Source organism: Mercenaria mercenaria, chromosome 12, assembly GCF_021730395.1.
Source record: "Mercenaria mercenaria strain notata chromosome 12, MADL_Memer_1, whole genome shotgun sequence".
NCBI lineage: Eukaryota > Metazoa > Mollusca > Bivalvia > Venerida > Veneridae > Mercenaria > Mercenaria mercenaria.
The window spans coordinates 30,249,432-30,270,939 of record NC_069372.1 but is presented as its reverse complement, the minus strand read 5'-3'; the positions used below and the strand labels follow the sequence as shown (position 1 = coordinate 30,270,939).

Genomic DNA, 21,508 nt, shown 5'->3' with positions numbered 1-21,508 from the left:
AGAACAATGGCAAACGAACTGCAAAGACAAAATTAAAAGCAGGCAAAGCAATCTAGGGTGATTATACAATACCAATGCTAGAAGCGGAGTTTTGAAACCACCAAACAATCAGTAATGGTAATTTACACTTTACTTTCTTAATGAATTCTGTTGGAGAATGGGTTATGATACATTATATCCAATTCATTTTAATTTTCGAGGTAGGAAATTGCTTTCTATTGAAGTTGTCACATTGGTCTTAAATCAAGTTATTAATGAGGTCCTTTACCTTACACTCTCATGTATGTTGTTAAATTTTCACTGTATGTTGTTAAAGTAAAAGTGGAGTAAAATGGCGGCTGTTTTTGGCATCCTCGCGAACTTCCAGGAATTTCGGTGTCAATGGAGTTTATACTAGTTTTGACATCTAGGAGCTCCATTGCAAAGGTAGGCGACTATTTCTGGCATCCTCGCAGACTTTTAAGAATTTTGGTTCCAATTCGAGTTAATACAAGCTTTGACATTTAGGGGCCCTCCCGAACCCATTGCATATGCCTGCGACTGTTTCTGGCATCTTCGTAGACTTCCAGGAATTTGCTGCCAAATCAATTTTACAAGGATACTAAGTTCATTGAAGGATATTGCTACATATCCAATTTTATCCGGCGAACTAGAGGTCCCATGAAGATAAACAGACCGCCTAAAAATCGGAGAAATGGGCATCATTAAGAAAACTAATGTTTTGTGTTGTAAACAAATTTCTATTGAACATTTTTTGCATTATCTGTAATAAAGTAGTAACACAAACAAACAATCCGATGTGAATATCCAGTGAATATATTTTATCTAATGAATATCTTATTCAGTGAATAAAATTCGTGGTTTTCTTTACAGATGATCGTACTTTATATTAGCTAACATTCCATAATGCATAGCGTGTCACGCTTTTTATATACCATCTTGTGTTAATCCAATTTTTGTATATTCACTGTTAATGCTTTTGAATTCGACACATCAGTTGAAAAATAATTTATAGCAAAACAGTGTTTAAAAACTACTTATACACGATCGAACGTGGCGTAGCCCGAGTTGATTATTTCGTACGACGTATAATCGCCGCAAATGACGATCTGCGCAGCAAATGACCAACTCAGTGTGTGTGTGTGTGTGTGTGTGCGTGCGTGTGTGTGTGTGTGTGTGTGTGTGTATGCGCGCGTGCGTGCGTGCGTGCGTGCGTGAATCAATTAAAACTGTTTTGCTATGTGACATTTCGTTTCAAACGTGTTTTTATTGCGCATGTGACTATGCATTGCCTATACATTTGTTGAGTCAAGTTTGAAAAACACTTGTCTATGATACAAATATCAAAGTCAACCCACTATCTACCAAATCAATATAAATTGTATAGCAACCTAAATTGAACACAACAAGATTAAATGAAAGACTGATTTCTAATAATTATACTGCTGCAATTACACAACATGGCTCTATATTGACAACAACAGCACATTCAAGCATTTACTAACAACTCAAACTACAGACATTTTGGAACAAGACTCCAAAACCCCATCGTCAAATGTGCATTTATCAACAAGCTTTCTGGTTTTTAGAACGATTTAAGTACAACAAGTAAAACTTTTTGAAACCACACACACTTGGGGTTAGCAACCCTTCCACCGCCCCTGTCAAGTGTTGGGCAATATTTTCAGCATTATAGCAAGGTGACAATCATAAAACGTGTTTTGTTGTAATTTCATCATGTTTGATTTCATCACTCCTGAAAAGTCAAATTTTGGCTGACGTGACGTCAACATACAGCGATCCGGAACAAAGCAGGGATCAATTATTTGATCGATTTATGATAGTTATTTCTTTCTCATCAGTTGAAAGAATAGTTACAGACCCGTCGATTGGTACTAGGGATTCACTGGTAGGTGCTAATTATTAATGCTAAATCGACTATTGCTTTCACAGTTGCTCATCATTTCAAGATCAGTGATGGTAAAAAGTGTATTTTCAGAACATGCTGAAACAAAACCTGTTTTATGATTGTCAACAGTGCTCAGTTTGTTTTATAATGCTAAAATTATTTGCTAACAGTTTGCAGGGGCGGCTGAGTGGAGGCGGGTCTTGACCCCAAGTGTTTGTGTGAAGATCACTAAAAATTGCACTGAGAGGATTTTTTTAAAATCAAAACTATACGCAAATGTTTTAAACGTTAAAAATGTTTCGACAAAAGATCCAAAATGTCTGTGAATCAAACACTTCAATTTCAATTTAAGAATCGCTAAAACCTTATGGCTATATCTGGAAAACTGCAATCCATCAAAATATAGGATCTAGTTCCTTTTCAAACAAACGTTTCGATACTTTATTTTTCCTTCTTTTGTTCTTCGTTTCTTTGTCCTACATTTTCAACTTGCTGTTTACCGTTTGCGGTACTTTCTCTGTTGTCAGCAACGACGTCTTCTTCTGTTTCCGGTATTTGATCAGCTAGTCCACATAACTGAAGCGAAACAATCCATAATTTCGTGCCGAGTTCCTTTTCCTTTGCAAAATTCTTTATTTTGTAGATAGTACAGTTCTCTAGGACTTTTCCAGACATGTCGCGCAGTTTGTCGGCTACAGCAGAGAAAACAACCGTTTGGCAACCTTCTTCTGGCGACTTGAAGAAAACTCTAGCGCAAGCGCGTAACACATTACCAGATAACCCTGGCCAGTTTCTCAGAAGATCAGTACAGACCATTCCTGTCAGAAATATACAAAAAGAGATTTAGAATCTTGATCTTATCATTAAAACGGGAACGTGTATTAAATGTATTTTCTTTCATTCTCCATTTTACAAGGAACTCGTTTCAATTATAGACCAAGTTAAATCAAGCGGTTCAGAAAAAAACAGAAGAGAACTAGAGAACTTAAACTTCTTTCTTTTTTTAGCTCGACATTCGCCTGAAACAAATTAGGCATCGTAAGAAAAGGTCTATATTAACATACTTCTGTGTATTTCAAGAATGTCTTGATCAGTCTTAATCGCCACGTTGCGGTTCAAAGAATGTGTACCAAAGAATTCAGTTTGGACATTTTTTAGAATTCTAGAACAATAGGAGAGATCGCCTTGACGTCACGCATTTATCTGGTGGTTAGCAAAACAAATGTTTTTACATCGCTTGTGTATGGGATCTGAAATTTTAATTTTTAATAACTTTTTCGCTCCATTTATGGATTTTAAAAATTCAAAAAGTTTTGAAATGCTTACGATTTTCATATTTTCTCATTTAAATATCTTTTTAAAATGAATAACCACTTTAAATGACATATGATTTTAATAGCGGCGTAGCAATGCTACAAACTTTTAGAAAAAAACATTGTAAGTTAAGCATTCATAATTAATCCATTTTATTTCGAAATGATAATTAAAAGTACTCAATAAATTGTTTGGTTTATATCCTTTCCAATGACAAAAACATTATTGATATCATCTCCGCTTACAAAAAAAACATGGACGCTCGGCGTCTGCCCACCCGATATTTTCTTATCAGTTCTTAAAACAGAAAATACAAGGGATTTGTATACAAACACGATCTCTCCTATTGAGAAATGGTGATATATAAGGTTTAGGAGTATATCATCAAAACACAGAAATATTTGATAAACGAACACCATCTTTACCAACAATCTACCTGACCATTTCATGTTCTGCCGTACTCTCCAGACGATGAATACTTAGCACATTATGAAAAAGTTGTTCCCCTTTATAAATGGATGTCATTTGTAAAAAAAAAAAAAAAATGAAAACAAATTCATCTATTTCGAAAAGAAGGCATGTAACAGTTCCTTGAAAATAGTGAGTTTTCAAAATGTCCGAAGTGTGGCCTCTTTATACCGTCCTTTTCCTGAATTTAATGTTTATATATAGTGCATATAAACCAAACACGCAGTCAATTTACAATATGCCAAATAACATGCGTTTTAGCTACATGCCTTCTTCTAGGGAATAATAATAATAAACAACGGAAATAACGTCATATATTTCGGTACGTGAAAGTTGTGAGAAACAGACCACAGACGCAACGTTCAGCTGATAATACATTTGTAAAAGTATGAAAACATAAAGAAGCATCGGATCAAAATGATACAAAAGTTCCTATGAAAATTAAGAAGAAGACGAATAGGAACAAACGATACTATTAATAAATAAATGATTTAAGAATTACATGTTATATAATAATTTTGTATTCCTTTGGATACATGGTTTTTAATTTATGTATCCAACAATGTTCTTTACACAAACGACCAAATTCGTCATTAACAATGTCAAATGGTACAAACGTAAGAAGAGTAACTTGGATCTGAGAAGTTTCTAATATCGAAGCGATGGTTATTCATACGTTTCAATGGATTTTGATTTGTCTGACTAACATTGTTTCTGACACTTTTTGCACGTAATAAGATAAATAACATATTTAGATGTACAGGCAGTATCACAACCACACTGGGTATTCGGCTATCTACTCGTGTGAGCGATGCCGTCCTCGTGTAATTTATATACATGTAGGCTGTTTAGTGTAAGTAAAACAATGCCAGCGTATGATATAAAAAGGATGTTGAACATTGTAGACAGATTCGTCCGAAGCAATGATGAAAACATCAGTCATCAATAATATTGATATGACTATAAAATTTGAAGAAATGTATCAAAATGCATGCATTTTGACGTTTTTAGACGTATTTTTCTTTGTTCTCAGTTCCAATAACTGAATTTGCCACTCTCCTTGGTAGAACTATACATACTCAACTACAAAACGTATGGATCCTATACCACGGTGTAATATGCATATCGGATCTCTCTCTGTGGTAAATGAGAAAACGGATTTCTATTTTCCGATTTTCTGAGCTCCCTGACGTTGGAGTTCATTGTTTAGCACAAAGAAGGTCCTGTGCGCGAACAGAGAGGGATCCGTTTTCTCATTTACCACAGAGAGGGATCCGATATGCATATACACCGTGTATACCTGCAATTATTTTTGTTGATAAAATTTCAATTATATGCACCCCTGTCGCTGTTTTTGATGATACCTCTGACGATGGATGAAAATAAACAAAGATACCTACCCGTTTGCACATATATAACGTCCTTGTTATGTCAGTGAACCTTTTTAAAACTCCCCGCAGCATACGGTACACTAAATGAACGCAATGGCAACCGCTGTGAAAAGCTTGGTAATTTATAGGAACTAGATGATGAAGTACGTTATGTGAAACCCGACCTTTAGTAGATCTATATGATTAGAATGTTAACTTTTAAGATGTTAAGAAGTGAGAGTGGGTCGTGTTGGCAGTACTTCACCAATATTAAGCCTTCCCTAACACACACCCTCTCCTACACATTCTATCCTCTCGTCTTCCTTAAGTTCTTCTTCTTTTTCTCCTTCAGCCTCTTTCTAAAACGACAAAACTTGTGGACGCACCGTTCACCTGTGCGTATGGTAAGACTTTCCTTTTCTTCCCGAAAGGGAATTCGGACCACTCCTGATCTGCGCATGTATGCGTATAGGCAGAGGCTTCGGACGGGTAATATTCGCCTCTGTTTATAGGCGCACGCTCCGTGCTCGTTACGCGACTTGTCTACAAGTGCATACAATATACACTACAGTGTATATATAAGTGTCTTAAAGGGGAAGACTAACTGAAGAAACAGAAGCAGATATGGAAATCCGGGTATCAGACCCTATCTCTTCTTGAATAGACCACTTAGTGTTTGTTCACACGTTTCTCACAGCGATTAAGCCACGCTACGCTACTTTAATGTACATCAAGGGAGGTAATCTGTGAGCATATTTGTTTGTTCATACTTTACACTCTCCTAAAATTCATAATCACCATTTGCAATAGGCCTACATGTATTCACACCAAATTAGGTAAGATGATTAATGTTTAAGTATCAGACGAGCTCTAACAACTTTGAAATAATATACAAATAGATACCTAGAACAAACATAGGGCGGATCCAGGATTTTTATCAATGGTGCCCGGCAAACTGCAAAAATTATATAGATTCAGTTTCACCAAAATTTCTCGTCGTTTTCATTTATTTCATTTCCCACCATTTAAGGTCCGATTTTCAACATTTTGATAATAAGCAAATTTCTTGAGGCTTGAATTTGTTCGACAAACCTGACCTACTAGAGGGGGTAACAATGAAACATTGTTGTTACTATCAGTCTCAATTTCAATTTCTGCAGGTCCTGGGTCTCTTCGGTTCATAGGGGCGTAGGAACGGATGCGGGGGCAAGGGGACACGTGCTTGACAAATTTTCTTAATTTAACACTGAAATTTTACGAAAATTTTGGCTGTGTCCAATAGTTATGAAAACATAGGTTGTGCCCCTCAATCCCAAAATGCTTCCAACGGGCCTGATTTAGGAACACGTCACTGGCTTTGTGAATCGAATTCAGTCTCATACTGATGAGTTATGATACTCATAAAAATTTTAAATGCCTGTTAAATCTATACGCTGTATTAAAAAATTTAGAGAACCCTGAATCGATTTTAAACACTAAAATTTTGCAGGGCGTCGGAACGGATGGAGGGGCATGGAGGACGTGCCCCCATTAATCTTGACCATGATCTAATTTTACAAACAACAACCCCCCTTCCCCCTCACACACACACACACACACCACACACACCCCCACCCCGCAATTAATAAATGGGGGTCTGAATGGTACGAGCTTCTGAAATATATAAATTGTACCTACAGAAGTCAGTTTTAGAGGTTATTTCGAGTAGCAGTCATAAAATAAAAGCGGCAGAAAACTTACAGATCCAGTAATAGAGCGTCATAATGTCTATAGGCAATACTTCTTATCTGCTGACACCGCTTCAATGAAATATTAGTGGAACAGCCGAATTCATGTGTGAATACTTTAAACAAGACAAGACAACACGTACTGACAAACTTTGTTGCTTCTGAAGTCGCAATTCAGTTGGTAAGTACACTCAAGAATGGGTCTCTGTGGATGGATCTTGGTAGCAAATTTGAAGAAATTATGCGAGAAGACGTTTTCTTTGGATAAGGCTGCTTGAAGTAGAGGACCCAAGTTTTATCTTTATCTTGGTTGGTCATTGCATATTATCGCTAAATTAGAAAAGGAGTCTGCGCCAATATATAATGTTTCATCCGCTCGATTGACAGAAACAACGAGGATGGTATCATGGCACATCGTCAAAGGTATCCCTTTTTCTACACGAATGTCTTCGGAAAAAAACGCTCTAATTTTACTGTGCTTTCAGTTTTTATGAAACGAAAGCAATAGCTAACACACAGAATGCCTGCTTTTTCATTTTCTTAATAAAAATTCCCTAATATAATCATAAATAATCGTTATTTATGAAAATAGATAGCATCGCCTTAAAATATCTTCATTTTCACGACAACAAATGTATTTATTCATATCATATTAGATAGAAATTTGACATGGATATAATGGTAAACATTCAATACAAAAAATTTTCAAATCTTAAGTAAAATACGGGAATAATACATGTTTTAGGTGTGAATACTCATGTATATGTAAATGTATATAAATCCCACGAGGACGGTATCGGCTCACACGAATAGGTAGCCGAATACAACGCAAGTCATATACCTCACCGGTAACAGAACTGGTAATAAATGAATCCTATACAACAAGTCTACGCTTGTTACACTTTAACAGAACTCACGGTGGGGAAACCACGTGACTAAATCGGATAACGTGCACGCAAAAGTGCTAAAAATAGGACCACTTCAGGTATGTTTTTTCACTATAACTTTTTTGATCCGCAATTGTTTTAAACGAGATAACGTGCATAAACCCCGCAATAAAAAGCTCTTTCAGCGGATATATGTAACTTGATGAAACTCCCTCCAGTTTTTACGTAATCCTTGCCCAACTGATTCGAAAGATGCAAAATATTTTGGTAACAAACACGTCTGTTCACAAGTTACGCACCTAGCACAGCTTCTGCAGAGAATTTTCGCTGGAAAGTAGGGTCAGGGTGTCGTTGTCCAAAATCCTGTACCAAATATTTAACATGACTGTTCAGGAATATTGAAGATATCGTAAGACAAAGGGTGCGGTAACGTACACGTTGCGGTTTTTTCAGGAGGTGGCGTACACGTAATTTTTCCCCAGAGGGTAACGTACACGTCAAAGACTATTTATCATGCATGTATCTTTGTCTTTAAATGACTGTAAACATTTTGATATTGTTAAACAAGAGGACCATGATGGTCCTGAATCGCTCACCTCTTCCCACATGACCCAGTTTTGAGTATGACGTCGTTTTTCCTATTATTTGATATAGTGACCTAGTTTTTGAGCTGATGTGACCCAGTTTTGAACTTGAACAAGATATTATCAAGATAAAAATTCTGACCAATTTTCATGAAGATCCATTGAAAAATATGGTCTCTAGAGAGGTCACAAGGTTTTTCTATTATTTGACCTATTGACCTAGTTTTCGAAGGTACGTGACCCTGTTTTGAACTTTATCTAGATATCATCAAAGTGATCATTCTCACTAATTTGCATGAAGATCTCATGAAAAATATGGCCTCTAGAGAGCTCACAAGGTTTTTCTACTTTTATACCTACTGGCCTAGTTTTTGACTGCACCTGACCCAGTTTCGAAAGTAACCTAGACATCATCAAGGTGAACATTCTGGCCAATTTTCATGAAGATCCATTGAAAAATATGGCCTCTAGAGAGGTCAAAAGATTTTAATAATTTTAGACCTACTGACCTAGTTTTTGACTGCAGTTGATCCAGTTTCAAATTTGACCTAGATATCAACAAGATGAACATTCAGACCAACTTTCATACAGATCCCATGAAAAGTATGGCCTCTAGAGAGGTCACAAGTTTTTTTTTTATTATTTGAGCTACTGGCCTAGTTTCTGACCAATTTTTATGGAGATCCATTCACAAGTATGGCCTCTAAAGAGGTCACAAGGTTTTTCTATTTTTAGACCTACTGACCTAGCTTTTGATCGCACATGACCCTGTTTCGAACTTGTCCTAGATATCATCAAGATGAACATTCAGACCAATTTTCATACAGATCCCATGAAAAATATGGCCTTTAGAGAGGTCACAACGTTTTTCTATTATTTGACCTATTGACCTAGTTTTTGATGGCACGTGACCCAGTTTCGAACTTGACCTAGATATCATCAAGATGAACATTCAGACCAACTTTCATACAGATCCCATTAAAAAATAGGGCTTCTAGAGAGGTCACAGGGTTTTTCTATTATTTGACCTACTGGAAAAAAGAATTTTAAAACATGCGACATTTGCGGTTTTAAAACGGAAGATATGTCTGATATGAGGGACGACTTGAGTGTACACACAGAAAAAACTTGTTACTTTTCTTTTTGACATGTTTATATTTTGTTTATCATGTCAAATAAAAGCCAGTGTAACATATCTTATAGTCGCAGTGTAAATTTATTGTCCAAAAATTATTGCGCTTGAATATGAATAGCAAGATCGCACGTCCTGCTGGGGATGAATGCTAGAGTAGTACACATAAGAGAAGAAGAATGACCTATTAATGTGCAAAGTATAAAGTCAATCCTTTATATTTTTTTTACTTGGATTCGAGACAAGTTTCTTATACATACAGGGAGGTAATTAAAAAATGGAGTCAGTAAGAGTTATGATTCCTTATCACTGCACTTCCTTTCATTGACCTGTATTAATGTGCAAAGTATCAAATCAATCCTTCATATAGTTTTCGGCTTGGGCTTCAGTCAAGCTTCTTTTGCTTTTCCTTTTCATGCATAAAAGGGAGGTGATTCAAAAATGGGGTCGGGTGAAGTAATGGTTCTTTGACACTGCACCTCTATCATTGTATCAAGTATCAAGACAATCCTTTATATGGTTTTGACAAGTTTTTCATACACAAAGGGAGGTAATTCAAAACTAAGGTCAGCTAGAGTCTGCACTTCTTTTCATTGGGCATTTATTTATGTGCAAAGTATCAAGTCAAAAAAGGTTTTATATAATTTTGGCTTTGGCTTCAAGACAAGCTTTCGATATAACGATAAGGGGAGATTATTAAAAAATGTGACCATCTAGAGTTATGGTTCTTTCACACTGCACTTCCTCTGTCAATGTGTAAAGTATCAAGTCAAGTCTTCAAATAGTTTTTGACTTGGGCTCTGGACAAGTCTTTTTTTTTATAAGGATAAGGGGTGATAATTGAAAAATGGGACCACCTAGAGTTATGGTTCTTCGATACTGCACATCCTCTCATTGTGTTCTATTATTGTGTGAAGTAACAAATTAGCACCATTAATACTTCTTGAGTTATGCTCCGGACAAAAAGCGTGACGGACGCCAATCGGTCGCCAGACGGACAGACAGACAGACGACGGAAAAATGATCCTTATATGTCGCAGCTACTTTGTAGCAGGCGACACAAAAACTGTCTAAGTTATCTGTACTTGTTTAAAAAAACATTTTTACGACATTTTCTAATTTTAAAATGGCAAATGTAAAATCGCAATCCAATATAACTTAGTTTAATTTAATAGTTAATTATAATCTCTTTAATGTTTATACATGTACAATAAATTATATAAAAATAAAATCATTATCAAAATATATAAGATATTTGATTTTATGAATGAACAACCTAAACTTAACCGAGGCTGTTATTTTAAAGCTTTGGATGTAATTGACGCATTTATAGATCTATATTATCAGAATATGTCAGCATTTATAATTTAATCAATCATGGAATGGCTATAGCCCTTAGATATGCAAAAATTAGGTCAATACTGATATGTTGTTTCAGTAAGGAGGTCTAACCAACAAACTGATATGTCACTAACCTACAGAAAGAATAACATATTACTCCCGCACGATATTATACAAAAAGATTTTCTGTATTGAAACGTTTTAATGAAGAAGAACATGCTATCTATCGTTCGAGTTATCGGTCGATATTTATACTAATTCCAGCATCTTTTTAACAATATCAAAAAATGTTTACAGTTCAACGGGTCATCAACACACCCTATTACCTGATTGTCCACCACGCCGAGGGATGCGGCTGCCACAGAGGTCAGAAATCAATAACGATGAGTAGTGGTGCTAATCTTTTGAGCTGTATTTTTTCATTTCGACTTTCCATGAAAATATTCTGGTGCAAGCATACGTGTAAATGCCTTAACATATTATAATAATTAATCCTGGTCGCCAACTATGCGAAATAAAGAAGTATTCAGCTGTTTAAATTGGACGTTTATTAAAATTCATGCGAAAATCATATTCAGCGGCCCAATTCGAAGTGTTTACAAATTATTTTGACCGAATTTACCTCACACGTCAAACGACCAATCATCTGGGGATAATCCTGGCAAGTTTCAAGTCTGTCCGTACGTCTACACCGACGTTATGACCCTCCAATGGGACCCGGGTACAGTCACATATAATAAACTTTACCGCAGAGGGCATTTTCAAATGATGCCCATCCCACCCAGGAGTCAAAATGTAGGATACCGTTTACGGCAGATGGGAATTTGGTATAAAAACATCTATTTTGGCTGTTTATTTCGCTTTTAAGTCTTGGGGGGTCATGGAATCATTTGCAGTATGCATTGTTTATATACTGATGTTTAATAATTGGCGATTTTCAATGGCGAACACCGCTGTAACACAGTGTTAATCAGTCTAGATTGTATTTCTATCTCTCTCCGACATTGCATACTATCTGCTACATGTATAGATTGGTTCTGCTGCTGTAAATGTTCATTTTGTAAATTCATTTTTGCTTCAATTTCTTTTATGAGAATTGTTTAAAAAAAGCTAAGACACTGATAGACCATTTAAGTACATGGAACTGGAATAAGATGAAAACATTTGGAATGCTGGATATAGGACAGAAAATATATACCGACGTGATTTCAAATGAATGTGAAATATTCATTTCTAGTGACCAGCGTGTGGGCATGTATCGAAGTTACAGGGCAAAATATCAAAATTGAATACATCTTTAAAGTTTTCAAGAGAGATCGATCAGAATGAAATCTTCATTTCAGATAGTAACTTGGCAATAACAGATGGTTTAGTTATTTCCATTGCATTGTGATAGATCTCTCTTGACGTGACAATTAACTAAATGGTCAATCACTCCAGTGTTAACTTCAAATTCATTGTTACAGTAATATTTTTTTAAACACGTGTATGCCTTCATCTTTGGTTCTGAAAATGAATACAAAATAAATTGTTTAGAACATTTCTGTAAACGATTAATGAATAACAGCTTTATTTAGAACCGATCACTTGACTTATGCCACTGACAACAAATATATTCAAATTTTCTAGTCTAACGGATCTTTTATGTAGAACTATGTTACTATCAGTAGCCTCTTAGTATGAAAGCTTGATAATGCAAAATAATTTGATATTTAATATTAACATATATTCAACACTGAAACCAGCAAGAACGCAAGTACCAGGACTTAGGATTTCATTGCTGGCAGCAAATGTCTGTATATTATGATAAAAAAGAAACAAAAATGATTTTCCAAAACCAAGACTTTCAGTGGTAAAACAACTCTATACATGTACAGTATCAGATTGTATGCAATGTATATACAATCTAGACTTATTGCAAAACGATTTATCATTTAATATAAACCATAAATTCAACACTGAATCCAGCAAGAACGCAAGTACCGATACCATCAGGACTTACGATATCATTATTTCTGTATATTTCATTAAAAAAGAAATTGAAACAAAATTAAGTTAACAAAACGAAGACTAATAGTAGCAAAACAACGTCGGAGATAGATAGAAGTTCAATCTAGACTGATTAACACCGTGTTACAGCGGTGTCCGCAATTGAAAATCGCCCATTATTAAACATAAGTATAAACAATGCATACTGCAAATAATTCCATGACCTCCCAGGTCTCAAAAGCAAAACAAACAGCCAAAATAGATATTTTTACACAAAATTTCCCTCTGTCGTAAACGATATCCTATATTTTGACTCCTCGGTGGGATGGGCATCATTTGAAAATGCCCTCTGCGGTAAAGTTTATCATACGCGACTGTACCCGAGTCCCTTTGGAGGGTCATAACGTCGGTGTAGACGTACAGACAGACTTGAAACTTGCCAGGATTATCCCCAGATGTTTGGTCGTTTGACGTGTGGGATAAACCCAATCAAATTATTTGGTAAACACTTCGAATTGGGCCGTTGAATATGATTTTTGCATGAATTTTAATAAACGTCCAATTTAAACAGCTGAATACTTCTTTATTTCGCAAAGTTGGCGGCCAGGATTAATCATATAATATGTTTAGGCATTTACACATATGCCTGCACCAGAATATTTTCATGGAAAGTCGAAATGAAAAAATACAGCGCAAAAAACTAACACCACTATTCACAGTTATTGATTTTCTACCTCTCTGGCAGCCGCATCCCTCGGCGTGTTGGACATTAGGTAATAGGGTGTGATCAAAAAGATTTGAACATATGGATTTGATTAAACCCCGCAGACAAACAAAACTACATGGTTTATTCCCAAAAACCTAGACTTTTGATATTTGGAGAGGAAAAAAGTTGACATTTGAAATGGAAACTGCTAACAATGTCTACTTGTCAAAATAACATACACGTTTAGACCATAAAATTCCAACTGCTACTCATTTTCACTGTAGCATTTCTGTATATACTAACCTATCGAAAGAAAAACAGCCTATTCCCACCATCTGCATCTTTTTTTAACAATATCAAAATGTTTACAGTTCAGTCATTTAAAGACAAAGATGTTCTACATGCAGGATAAATAGTCTTTGACGTGTACGTTACCCTCTGGGGGAAAAATGACGTGTACGTCACCTCCTGAAAAACCGCAACGGGTACGTTACCGCACCCTTTGTCTTACGATATCTTCAATATTCCTGAATAGTCATGTTAAATATTTGGTACAATGACAAGCTTTATTTTAAACCTTTCTCTGCAGAATCTGTTCTAGGTGCGTAACTTGTGAACAGACGTGTTTGTTACCAAAATATTTTGCATCTTTTGAATCGGTTGGGCAAGGATTACGTAAAAACGGGAGGGAGTTTTATCAAGTTACATATATCCGCTGAAAGAGCTTTTTATTGCGGGGTTTATGCACGTTATCTCGTTTAAAACAATTGCGGATCAAAAAAGTTTTAGTGAAAAAACATACCTGAAGCGGGCCTATTTTTAGCAATTTAGCGTAATTCAGGTAAAATGTCATGAAACTTTGTATTATCAGAAATCTTTTAGCATGGCTAAATGGTATACCGCACTTACATGAGTTCGGGTTACATGAGTTCGGATGTGATGAAGAATATTCTAAGTACTGAGTATGTACATTTGTGTCCTTCACATAAACGTCTGTGACGATTTGAAATGATTTAATGATTTGAAAGAATGGCATTCAGAAATGTAACGGAAGTCTGCGAAATAGTGTAGGTAAACTTACTGGAGGGACGAAAGCTGTTGATTTTATCAATAAAAATCTTTAAGTTTTCTAGTGAGTCACTCCATACCACGAAAATATCTTCTAAAAACCGTAGCTATACCTCTGGAATTATGGTTAAAAATTTCATAAAGTCTTCTTCAAACTTCCCCATGAATAAAGATGAGTACGATGGTGCCGTGGGACTGCCCATAGCCAGGCCCCATTTTTCTGTAGATAATTTATGCCATTAAATTGAAAATGGTTGTTTTCCAGCACTAACTGAATAAGTTTGGCAATATTCGTCAACAAGGCAATGCATTTATACCGCTTATCTTTCGATAAAAGGTATATACACGCACGTATACCGTCATCATAAGGGATGTTTGTATTTAAAAATCTTTTTATCAGTCTACTGATAATTGTTTTGTATAGTAATAACAAACTTTCCTATGAAGAATTTGTCAAATGATTTTAATCCAGCATTGTTAAATTAACTTACCCGGATGTACTCCGAAAGAATGCACAATGAAAGGCGACAGCCGACGATGTAGTTCCATTGTAAATATCACCATAGCTAACTTGGATCGTCCATAAGCCTTATATACATCATAGTTCGTCATTGCCAGATCGTCAAAATCCAACTTTCCCTTTCTGAAGACAAGAATATAGGTAACATATAATAGATAATAGATAATTTATAATAATAATATTATAAAATAATATATAAAATCGCCTTGCACAATAAGACTTTGTTCGGTAACAGTTCTTTATTCATCAGTAGACCTTTATCACGGACACGGACATGGGAATGTAAATGTAAACGTACTCTGTACTCCGTTCAAATCTAGGGGTTTTTCTCAAACATGTTTTAGGAACCTGTTGTATTAAGAATATGTATGATAACAAATAAAAGCGCATAGTAAGATAAAGGTTTAGCCCAGTTTAAATAGCATATTTTAAAGGCTTACAGAAAGAAATCAATTTGGTAGAGAAAATACAGATCTTTCACCTATTTGTTATTGTGTGGGAAAGGGTAGGCTGTAATGAAACAATAAAAATGAAACACCAAGAATTGAAAAAATAATAATAGAAATCACAATGAATAACTGGCAGACATGTAAAATTAAAGGAAAAGACGTTTTATTAAACTGAACCTGGATGTAGGTATATGCGTTCGTCTGTGTTCTCCTTACACAGACAAGATTTATTCACAGCAGAATATAACACTGTCAAGAATTATGAAAATATGCTGTGTCTTGATAATTAGGCAAAATCATTTGACTTTGGTATCTTAGAAAATAAAACGCATCTTTCCGGTTATGTTTTCCGATTTCTATGTTTTGAGAAATCCCCTAGATTTTGACCATAGTACATAGTACGTCTACATTGTCCGTGTCCGTGATAAAGGTCTAGTGTTACTAGACCTTTATCACGGACACGGACATGGAAATGGAAATGTAAACGTACTCTGTACTTCATTCAAATTTGCGGGGTTTTCTCAAACATGTTTAGGAACTTGTACTAAGAATGTATATGAATATAAATAAAAGCGCATATTGAGATAAAGGGTCTAGGTGTTTTTAAAAATAAAATTTTATTATTTTGTTGTCTCATGTTTTGGTGATCAGGGTGTAAGTGTCAGTGGGTTGGAGGAAAATTAATACTTAGAAACAAAACGAGCTGTAACACGGCCTTATAGACTGGTTCCACCTGCTTTTGGTGGCAAATGAGATGAGTCGAAGAAAGAGCTAATGATACTTCCGAGGTGGCACTAAGTTGTAAAGAAATACTACTTTTTGTAACAATTTGGAGCAGTATTTCAGTTAGACGGACAATTTGTTCCAGTCATAAATGATTGTCACTTACATTATATGTAGAGCGATTTACAGTTACTGTCTTAAGTCAGCACTTTTGAGAATAGTGAAATAGAGCCTGTTCAAAACGAAAGTTGAAATAGTACCGAAATAGTCTGGGAAGGAGGAAGGATACTTCATTACAAAATAAATTATATAGTTTACTGATTGTATTGTTTTGACTTGTCTATATACATTTTTGAGAGGCGAGAGGAAGCCATTGCCACTCGTGTAGGCGTTAAGAATTGGAACATATGAACTATTTACCCCATAAATAAAGTCAATCCTTAAGTAGTGCTTTTTGATTTAGAAGGTATCGAGAAGCATGATATAGATATCTAACCAAAATTGTTGCAAAATATGAGGTTTGATGATCATAAGGGCAGTTGATAGTGGACTTTAGAAGGTGACCAACTTCTACCCACATCGGCACCGACGTCGGTGTGATAACAATATAACCCTCCTTATTCGCTTAAATTGATTGAGCCAAATAACTGTAAATAAGAATGAGATATTACGATAAAACTTTGTTAATAGGAAGTATATAAGATATAGAAAGGCTTGGATATATTGGAAGCTGCAGCTAATTAAAACGTATTTGTTACTTAGAATAGAGACAAAAGTTTGCGGTTAAACTTGGGATATAACATGCTTATAAAAACTCCAGCTTAAGATTCATTTCAGGTTGTTTGGGTCAAGGTTTTTTTTTTTTTTTTTTTTTTGTTGGATTTAACGTCGCACCGACACATAATAGGTCATATGGCGACTTTCCAGCTTTAATGGTGGAGGAAGATCCCAGGTGCCCCTCCGTGCACTACTTCATCACGAGCGGGCCCCTGGGTAGAACCACCGACCTTCCGTAAGCCAGCTGGATGGCTTCCTCACATGAAGAATTCAACGCCCCGAGTGAGGCTCGAACCTACATCGATGAGGGGCAAGTGATTTGAATTGGGTCAAGGTTGCTGTATCTAAAACGATAAATCTTGTTCTCCGAATTACTATACTTATTTCAGTGACCTAGTTTGACCAAACTTATTTATTATGTAGAGACATAGCTGTGGGCTGTTTGAATTGAGGTCAATTTTATTGTACCTAAATAAAGAAACAGCTACCGGCAAATGAACTTAGTTCTAATTTATTCCCAGCAGAGGATAACACTGCCAAGAATTATAAAAATATTCTTTGTCTTAAAGGCAAAAAACCCAAAAACATTTGAATTTGTCTAAAAAAAAAAAAAATAAAACGCATCTCTGAGGTTATGTTTTTCAATTTTTATGTTTTGAGAAATCCCCCAGATTTTGACCATAGTACATAGTACATCTACATTGTCCGTGTCCGTTGTAAAGGTCTACTAGACCTTTATCACGGACATGGAAATGTAAATGTAAAACGTACTCTGTACTTCATTCAAATTTGCGGGGTTTTCTCAAACATGTTTTAGGAACTTGTACTAAGAATATATATGATTACAAATAAAAGCGCATACTGAGATAAAGGGTCTAGGTGTTTTGAAAAATAAAATTTTATTATTTTGTTGTCTCATGTTTTGGTGATCAGGGTGTAATTGTGAGTAGGTTGGAGGGAAATTAATACTTAGAAACAAAACGAGCTGTAACACGGCCTTATACACTGGCTCCACCTGTTTTTGGTGGCAAATGAGATGAGTCGAAGAAAGAGCAAATGATACTTCCGAGGTGGCGCTAAGTTGTAAAGAAAGACTACTTTTTTGTAACAATTTGGAGCAGTATTTCAGTTAGACGGACAATTTGTTCCAGTCATAAATGATTGTCACTTAATTATATGTAGAGCGATTTACAGTTACTGTCTTAAGTCAGCACTTTTGAGAATAGTGAAATAGAGCCTGTTCAAAACGAAAGTTGAAATAGTACCGAAATAGTCTGGGAAGGAGGAAGGATTCTTCATTACAAAATGAATTATATAGTTTACTGATTGTATTGTTTTGACTTGTCTATATACATTTTTGAGAGGCGAGAGGAAGCCATTGCCACTCGTGTAGGTGTTAATAATTGGAGCATATGAACTATTTACCCCATAAATAAAGTCAATCCTTAAGTAGTGCTTTTTGATTAAAAAGGTATCGAGAAGCATGATGTAGATATCTAACCAAAATTGTTGCAAAATATGAGGTTTGATGATCATAAGGGCAGTTGATAGTGGAGTTTAGAAGGTGACCAACGTTTACCCACATCGGCACAGACGTCGGTGTGATAACAATATAACCCTCCTTAATTCACTTAAATTGATTGAGCCAAATAACTGTAAATAAGAATGAGATATTACGATAAAACTTTGTTTATAGGAAGTATATAAGATAGAAAGGCTTGGATATATTGGAAGCTGCAGCTAATTAAAACTTATTTGTTACTTAGAATAGAGATAAAAGTTTGCGGTTAAACTTGGGATATAACATGCTTATAAAAACTCCAGCTTAAGATTCATTTCAGGTTGCTTGGATCAAGGTTGCTGTATCTAAAACGATAAATATTGTTCTCCGAATTACTATACTTATTTGAGTGAACTAGTTTGACCAAACTTATTTATTATGTAGAGACATAGCTGTGGGCTGTTTGAATTGAGGTCAATTTTATTGTACCTAAATAAAGAAACAGCTACCGGCAAATGAATTTAGATCTAATTGAGACACATTGTCACCAAACTTGTTGTACTGATAATGTTTATCAGGACCCACCTTAAGAATGTATTAAGATGAAAAAAGATCAACTGTTCAAAATTTGTTTTACTGATTCCGTTGATTGTTATCAGACTGAAAAAATTAAATGTCGTAAATTTACAAAACTAAAATAATATTTTATAAAATGGCAGACAACAAGTAAAATTAAAGGAATGCGACGTTTTATTAAACTGAACCTGGTAATTGTTTGTAAGATGTAGATATATATGTTCGTCTGTGTTCTCCTTGCACAGACAAATTTTATTCCCAGCAGAGGATAACACTGCCAAGAATTATAAAATATGCTGTGTCTTGATAATTAGGCAATAACCCCAAAAAACATTTGAATTTGTTTAAAAAAAATAAAACGCATCTCTGCGGTTATGTTTTTCAACTTTTATGTTTTGAGAAATCCCCCCAGCTTTTGACCATAGTATAAAGTACATCTACATTGTCCGTGTCCGTTGTAAAGGTCTATTAATAGACCTTTATCACGGACACGGACATGGAAATGGAAATGTAAACTTACTCTGTACAGTGGTCAAATTTGAGGGGTTTTCTCAAACATATTATTGGAATCATGGTAACTTATTGTACTTAGTGTGTATCGAGAATATGTATAATTATAATTACAGCGCATCGTCTTTTAAATTGTGTAGAGGTAAAGTTTAATCCTGAAAGTTGCATGCTGTACATACTTACAAAAACAGTGACCTTTGACATATTTGTAACTGTTTGGGAAAGAATGGGGTGCTCTAAAACAACTAAAAGATACACCAGGAATTAAAGAAGAAAGGAATATGAATAGAAATTACAAAGATAACTGACGGTCGGTGTAGGAGTGTAATTAGGTGGTTTAACGATCTGGGTGTTTGGGACAATACTTAAAAATTAGAACTTATTTGTTTGTTGTTTCATGTTTTGGAAGTCAGGGTTTAAGAGTCAGAAGGATGGAGGAAAATAGATATTTAGAAACAACACGGCCTGTAAAACACTGGATCCACATATTTTGTTGGCTAGTAAAGTAAGTGGAGGAAAGGGCTAAATGATACTTCCGAGGAGGCTCTAAGTAGCAAAGAAAAAATAATACTACTTTCTTTAACAATTTTGGAACCTTATTTCAGTTAAACGTGCAATATAATTCTAATCACAAAAGACTGTAACTGACATTTATGAAGATCGATTATCAGAGATTACCTGTTTTACGTCAGCACTTTCGAGAGTTGTGATATAGAGCCTGTTCAAAACGGAAGTTAAGTTTTGCAATATATTCCGGTCCGGTTGGTAAAACATTGGTATTTCACAGAAATAGTACCTATTTATTTCAGAAGCTTACTTTATTATAAGATAAATAATGTGGTTTACTGTTTGTTCTTACTTGCCTATTTGCACTTTTGAGATACGAGATGAAGCCATTGCCAGTTGTACAAGCGTAAAGAGTTGGAGCATATGAGAAATTTATCCTTTAACAAGATCAATCCTCAAGAAATGTTGCTTTTTTATTATAGTGAGTGTAGTAAAAAGGCACTGAGGAGGTTGATTCAAACATTGAACCAACACTATTACAAAATATGAGATTTAATGATTATAGGGGCAGTTACTAGAACAATTTAGAAGGTGGCCAGCTTTGACCCGAGATCAAAGAGTAAAACCAACACTGACATCTATTTGAGTTGAGGTCAGAATTGTTTTACCTATACAAAAAACAGCTACCAATGAATTTAGTATTTACTGCCACTACGATGAACGCGTTGCTTGCCGATAGACTGTCAAAATAATTCTCAAAAATTTCAAAAGTAAAACAAGGTACTTTATCAAATGGCAGACAATAAATAAAATTACAGATATGTGACGTTTGATTAAACTGAACATGGTATTTATTTTCATCTGATGTAAAGTGTTCGTCTGAGTTCTCCTTGGGGATAAGATTTGTTCGCAGCAGAGGACAGAACTGCGATATGTTGTGCCTTGATAATTATAATTACGCGAAAACCTTTATTATATTAATATTTAAAAAAAAACGAACTCCTGTGGTTACAATTTTTGTGTTTTGAGAAAATCCTCAGATATTGACCATAGTACATAGTACGATTACATTGTCCGTGTCCGTTATAAAGGTCTAATAGACCTTTACAACGGACACGGACAATGTAGACCTACTATGTACTATGGTCAAAATCTGGGGGATTTCTCAAAACATAAAATTTGAAAAACATAACAAAACAATGTCTAAACATACAACACATGGCCTTAAATATCTCTCAGCAAATTTGTTAGTAGATACTTGTATTTCTCACTTTTGTCATGCAAATCATATATAATTGCCATCATGGAAACTCAAAAGAATACTGTTATTTTGTGGTGCCTCTTAAGTTCAAATGTTTTTTCTTCATTATCAAGACACAGCATATTTTCATAATTCTTGGCAGTGTCATCATCTGCTGGGATTTAATCTTGTTTGTGTAAGAAATATATA

General features: G+C 35.2%; 1 protein-coding gene across 1 annotated transcript in view; it reads right to left on the bottom strand.

Annotated features, from left to right (window-relative positions):
* Window positions 1-719: 719 nt before the first annotated feature.
* The window catches only part of LOC128547302 (retinol dehydrogenase 12-like), a 209,868-nt gene continuing 189,079 nt past the window's right edge, over window positions 720-21,508 (bottom strand). Inside the window, exons 4-5 of the mRNA XM_053519547.1 lie at window positions 14,987-15,138; window positions 720-2,727 (exon numbers count right to left, since the gene is read on the bottom strand). Of these exons, the coding sequence (XP_053375522.1) occupies window positions 2,351-2,727; window positions 14,987-15,138 (529 nt within the window). The 3' untranslated portion in view covers window positions 720-2,350. The remainder of the gene's footprint in view (window positions 2,728-14,986; window positions 15,139-21,508) is intronic.